Raw genomic sequence first — 6,541 nt, 5'->3', positions numbered from 1 at the left:
ATCAATGGACTGTAGTGTTGTTTATCACCATACATTGTTCATCTGAATTTAATATGGTGTCTAACCTGAAGGTTATAGGGTCAAAACTTTGGGTTTATGCTCAAAATTTAGGCTCAATTACAAATAAGAAAAAATAAGAAAATGTTCTCTGGGGTCTGTTACCTTTGATATCATTTGAAAATGTGTGCATATTTAAGTGTATAGTTACCAGTGTTGGGAAAAGTTACTGTTAAAAGTAATGCATTACAATATTGTGTTTCTTCCTAAAAAAGTAACTAATTTCATAACTTAGTATGAAAAGTAATGTGTTACGTTACCTTTTCTCACATGGGCTGGGCTTGCTTGTTTTTTTTTTTTAATAACAAAAAAAAGTTATATTTTTGGCAAATGTAAAGGCCCTATCACACCAAAAGTGCAAATGCAAAAGGAAATACAAATTCATTCATGTACAGTAGAGGCGCAGCTCAAACAAACCTTTCAGATGTGCTGCTGTTCTGGATTACTGAAGAATAGAACCAGAAGAAAGATCAACTCTCTTACTTCAGCAATAAAAAAAAAAGATGTTTTATTTATGATTATTTATGATGTTTAATGATGTAATTTTTGACTATTAGTATGGTACATTGGTTAATAAAATGAGATTAAATACATACAATTAATTATTGCAGGTCAGAGTTTGCATTTCCCTATTTTTATGAATCTGTTTTTGTGCAAGTGAGATGAGCAAATGCATGTTCACATATTAACATGCATGTTAATCTAGAACTACAATAAGCATCATGTACACACAGCGCACAACTCCTCTGCACTTACTGATTTCTCTCATCATGGGGACAAAAGAACTGTCCTGTCAGTCTATACATGGGAAAACAAAGTAACTTGCGTTACTAATTTGAAAAAGTAACTCAGAAATTTTATTGTAAATGTAAAAGTAATGCGTTACTTTACTAGTTACTTGAAAAAAGTAATCTGATTAACTCGCAGTACTTGTAAAGCATCATCTCCAACACTTCGTTACAATACTTTATGTGCATTTTAATATAGCATTGTTTCATGATGACAAATAATCATTCTGTACCTACTCTAAAAGTTCTCTCTGAACTAGAAACACTATATAATATGGAGGGGTTTTAAATGGAAAAGAATCAAGAACTGCACTAGCAACATTACATCAGAATTACATTTTATTGTATTCAATGTTAACAGCTGAAGATCTCAATTTTGAAAAATCAAACATTGAAAAATCTGATGCTTGACAATTATAAAATGTAAACGTGGAGAGTACATTTTGCAAACTCTGAAACAACAAAACTCATCAACACGAACTTTCTCTTTTAAACAGGGCAATAACATACTGAACACAACAGAAGACAGACACCCAAACTGAAGCTCCAGAATTACGATTACATTACAACATATAAAAAAGGCAATAACTTCGGTTAAAAAAGAAAAAAAATCGTCTGTTAACTGCATTTTGTTTTAAATGTGTTGAGGTGTGTGTGTTTTTTTTGTCATTATCTGGGTTTTCAGCATTCAGACTGAGAGGTACAGTTGTTGTGAGCCGATTTCCTAAAATATAGGTTATAGAGTATTTTGAATCTATAATATTCCAGCCATAACAGCACTTTTGTGACATTCGTCGGATCCCCTTTCCCCCAGTTACATATCGATACAGATTAAATATGTAAGGATTGTCTTTGTCCTTCCTCCCTGAAGCAGTCAAGAGGTCGACACTACTCAATTCAAGCGTTTTAAAAACGCACAAGTGGAAATACACAGAATGGTGCATCAGTGGTACGTTCATCACCGTAACCAAAACCTGGTCTCTCCTCGAGGAGCAATTTCAGATTCAAACTAAGCAAGCCAAAACTCAAAAGCACTCACATAAAAAAAAAGGATATTGAGATTTTTAAAAAGAAAAAAATACATTGCTTGCAATTAATAAAAACCCTTGAGTCAGTGTGCAGAGGGAAACATTTACCACTACCATTATAAAAGGGTAAAATAAACGTTATATACACTGACCACAGCACTAAGATGAACATTTCTGTATAACTAGAGGTAGAATTGTATTTCCTGAGAAGACGACAAATGCCTTTTCTTAACATAAATCCTAAATTTCACAGCTGTCTATGTATTGGAAAAGTGAATTACTTGATTTTTTTAGTGTAATGTTAAGTTCTGAAAAGAGAAAAGCTTACAAAGAAATATCAAAGAATAAGGCATCCTGCATTAATAGCAAAGTTTTATTGTACAGCAATTTTGGTTGTCCTTGCAATAAAGTTGATTACATTAGCATGCTATATTTACTTTTTAAAATGTGCATACTTTAAGGCATACATCAAAGTGAAAACAGATCTGACATCCCTCTTATGGATACCAACTGCTTTAAACGGGTGTTGTGTGTATCGGTCTTACTCTGCGTGGTAACAGTATTGTTTCCTAAGAAAGAAAGAAAAAACAGCATCTCTGATCGAAATACACGGGGTAAAGGCCATTACAATAATAAACTACTGTTACATGACAATGGTCACGTAAAAGTTGAGGGATTTGATTCTAAAAGGCAGACTGGCAGATAAAACAGGGAAAAGGTTCTCTTTGCAATCAGCATAGAGGAAAAATGCCATGATCCCAATGTGGCATTTTTACAAGCACTAAGGATATCATGGCTAATATATTCAAACTAACAGAACAAAAGTGGACATGCATGCCCTGTTCTACTTCACAGCAGGTAAATCCATGTGAAAAGTGGCAAACTGGGAAGGCTTGCAAACGATTCTGAGCCGATAAAGGAGTCTTTGAGGTAGAGATTTGGCAGTAATGACTTTGAAGTGTGTTATAATGAATTGTCCTGAAATAAATAGAAAAAAACCCTAATATGTACAGTTGTACAATACAGACAGAAACAGTATTAACCTTTTCTAGACTGTTTCCTGTACAGCAACTATGGTCCTTGTGAATAATAAAGGGTTGCTTCAAGAGTGAGCATTAAAATGAGAAAAGGGGATGTGGTAGCTTGACGGTTAAGGATCTCATCAGTGAAAGCAAAGGCCACAAGTTTGATCTCAAATAAAGGATCAAGGCATTTAACTAAGTTTCTCCAAAGAATCTGTACCTGCAAGCTGTTTTGGATAAAAATACAGCTTTAAGCTTCTGGAAACCCCATTTTCCTAACGCCCAACTAACTTGAAATGCAAAATGAATGATTCAGTTTCAGATGAAAGACTACCATGTTTGTATCAATCAAAAGAAAGTTTCACCCCTAGATGCCCGCCAAGTGAGTTTTCGACCTTGCAAACAGTGTAATGCTAGAAGAGCTTGACAATTCATAAATTGCAGCTACAAGTTGATAAGGACAGGAAAAAGACCTCCTTACTGTCCGGAACAGTTGATGACATGATTAAAAACAACCTAAAAAAAAATAAACACCTGAAACCAAATCCCTTTAGAAGAGAATATTCCATTCTGCTCAAGACACTTTCAAAACATCCCATTGGAATTAGAATGTTCTCTGATTTGTGCGGTTGTTGTTTTTTGTTAAAAATACATAACCAGAACTGCCCTGCCTGATGAAGCAAAGGCTGTGTTGTTGGACCCCTCAATGACACTCAACACTGCGTTACATTAAGCTAAAAGACCTGATGAGGTGACAAACTAAATCTCCAGTTAGTGTAGTAATCAAACACAGGATGAATTGTTTGTTTAAATCTTGAAACGAACGTATAATTACACTGTCATGCTTTGAGTCAAACTGTGATTATTTTCAGCCAAACCACTGATCTGAGTGAAAGCTCCACAAAGTTATACACAAACAAGTAAAACAACCTCTGAACTAGTTTCAATTCTACTTTAGAGCAACTACGGGCCAAAAAAGTTTGTGGGCTGTGGCAGTTCCAGGTAACGCTGTTCGGTCCTGCAATACCTCAGCCACCTTTGCGAGGCTCATGGAGAACGTAGTAGCCTCCAGAGTTTGCCAGTATGAAGAGGCAAAAATAAAAGAAACATGAATAATGAAAACGATATGAATGCAATTATACACGTCTACAAATGCATGCCTACGATTTTCTTTTAATGAGTTCCTTAGCATGAGTGCTCACTGACTGAAATTAAGATCATTAACACCATCACCTCTAAGATGGGAAATCAAATGGTTGAATACTTGCAATGAATGTAAAAAACCTAAAAACCTCCACATCATTATGCACGTTGTATTGTGTTAGTGCTGAAGTTTAGGCGTTCGCCTGTCAACAGCGCATTCAAAGTGTGCTCAGGAAAAACCTTCACAAGGCACTGCAGATACATCCACGGGGAAAATAAAATCTATAATATATTATTAGTTCAGACCCTTAAGCTGTTCGCATCACACGTTATAACAATCCTACTATTGCTATGGTTTTGCCTATAGATGAAAAGCTTTCATCAGTCAGAGATTATAAAACCCTAAAAAGCAGAATCCTACTGCCTTGTTAACGCCAGACAGTGAGCTCACAGAAAGAGAAATAAATTATTCACAGGTTTTGCATATACATAATATATCATTATCTTTATAATAAACTCTGTTGTTATTTTAGATTTCTTTTGACTCCTGAACAAAGGAGAGTGTAAATAAAAGACCTGAGCTAGTGTACTTCAAGATGAGAACGATTCAGTTATTCCTGACTAGTTTTTGGCATATCTTCTGTAGTAACTGAGGTTTTGGTTTTGCATTGAGGGAGAGAGAGTCTGAGGTGCTAAGGCGATTGGTTGTTGGAGGAGGATGAGGTAGGCGTGTGGAGAACTGATTGAGGCCCGCTGTTGCCTGCGGAAGATTTGTTAGATGCAGCCGTCTGCGCCGCGGCCTGGGCGAAGAGAACACCTATTATGAGAAAACAGGAAGATTGGTCACAATCAAAACGAGGGAGAACTTGAACACACGCACAAAATATATGTGGTGACAGGCTCCTCACCAGTGTAGACGACTCCATTAAGCTCCAAAGACATGCTGATGCTGTTTAGGCCATTGGTAGTCAGGTTCATGGCAGAGTCTGGTCTGCTCTCTGATGGAGAACAAACATTTGACAACAGTTTACATCTGAATAAAAGCACATTCATTTTTTTCCACTTTGGAAAAGTAATAGCACAACTCTCCTCAAAAAGTAGCATGAGCTATTACTTATTTACGCAACACAACCAGTCTAGTACAAGTTAAGTCACAACATTTAATACGTGGGGATTTATACAAATCACTAACCCAAAGTATGTGCAATAGTAATAATCCTCTGTGGCATTCAGACAGTATAATCTGAAAGCATACTGGCTACCAGTAGGGGACGCTACTTCTCAGCTATTTCCCAGTCTAGCAATTTTAAAAAACAATGAAAACAGTTCACATGCAGTGGCAAGGGGAATTTGTCTCTTATTCATCTTCCGATAAAATATGCAAGGTGAAACCTCTAGTATTTAACACCTTTAACCAAGAAAAGGAAATCAATCTGTGTTGAGGCAGGGATTCCCCACAAAAGAAAAGCTTTGACTTGTATTTTTGTCTCTGCGGTTTAAAACGGGTCAACACCTCCAGTCGTCTAATGAATCAGATCCCCCATGCCACCATCCTTAAGAGTAAATACATCAGTGCAACTTTCAGCTCTGATAAGATCTAATCAGAGCACTTTTAAACATCCTCTTTCCTCATACACAAGAAAAGTATTTAGTAAGAACAGTACTAGAGTTACTACTGTGGGATAATGAGAGCTCAGACTAATGACTCACACACTACAGAAGGAGACAACATCTCCACCTGACAACTACTGATCTGCAAAGTGCACTTACCACATGCCAGTAATTAAGTCTGTGGTGATATTTTCACACCCTTTTATACAAAATAGTTTGTTCCAGTGAATGATGATGTAAGAGGGGCTTTGCAGTACTGCACTAGAACACACACAAAGTTCATTTCATAACCTCAGGAACCACAAGTTGGATATTCCACACACAGGTTTCCCTGAAACACCAGACGTTTTATAAAAGGTGTTTTTTCTCTGGTTGGCGTTTATGGGAAAAGATAAAACCACAGTAAGAATGCAAATTGAGGCAACTCTATGTAGGCTAACTGTAATGATTATGTTTCACATATGTTTCAACGTACAATGTATATGAATATATATATGATACTTTATATATATATATATATATATATATATACATACATACACACACATATATACTGTACACACACATAAATATATACAATGTGTAACATTCTATATATATATATATATATATATATATATTCGAGCTGTCAAACGATTAAAATATTTAATCGCGATTAAACGCATTAATGTCATAGTTAACTCGCAATTAATCGCACATTTTTATCTATTCTAAATGTCCCTTGATTTCTTTTTGTCCCATTATTTTTGTCTCATTTTAATGCTCTTATCAACATGGAAAAGTGAATCGGCAGTAAGTTTGTTCTTAGTTGTGGTATCCATGTGCAGTGCTTCTGACTGAAGTCATCCATTGTCGCCTGTCTTTGACGAGGGGAGCATCAGCTGTGTGCTTG

The 6,541-nt window shown here is 35.9% G+C and overlaps 1 protein-coding gene across 1 annotated transcript in view; it reads right to left on the bottom strand.

Moving 5' to 3' along the window:
• Positions 1-1,166: 1,166 nt before the first annotated feature.
• The window catches only part of arid3a (AT-rich interactive domain 3A), a 41,527-nt gene continuing 36,152 nt past the window's right edge, over positions 1,167-6,541 (bottom strand). The window contains exons 8-9 of the mRNA XM_077202686.1: positions 4,947-5,036; positions 1,167-4,855 (exon numbers count right to left, since the gene is read on the bottom strand). Coding sequence (XP_077058801.1) covers positions 4,731-4,855; positions 4,947-5,036 — 215 coding nt within the window. The 3' untranslated portion in view covers positions 1,167-4,730. The remainder of the gene's footprint in view (positions 4,856-4,946; positions 5,037-6,541) is intronic.

The sequence above is a fragment of the Siphateles boraxobius genome, unplaced genomic scaffold (genome assembly GCF_051911475.1).
Source record: "Siphateles boraxobius isolate OS27281-9 unplaced genomic scaffold, OSU_SipBor_1 5, whole genome shotgun sequence".
Lineage (NCBI taxonomy): Eukaryota > Metazoa > Chordata > Actinopteri > Cypriniformes > Leuciscidae > Siphateles > Siphateles boraxobius.
The sequence above is the reverse complement of the archived record's forward strand: the minus strand, read 5'-3'. Positions and strand labels throughout refer to the sequence as shown.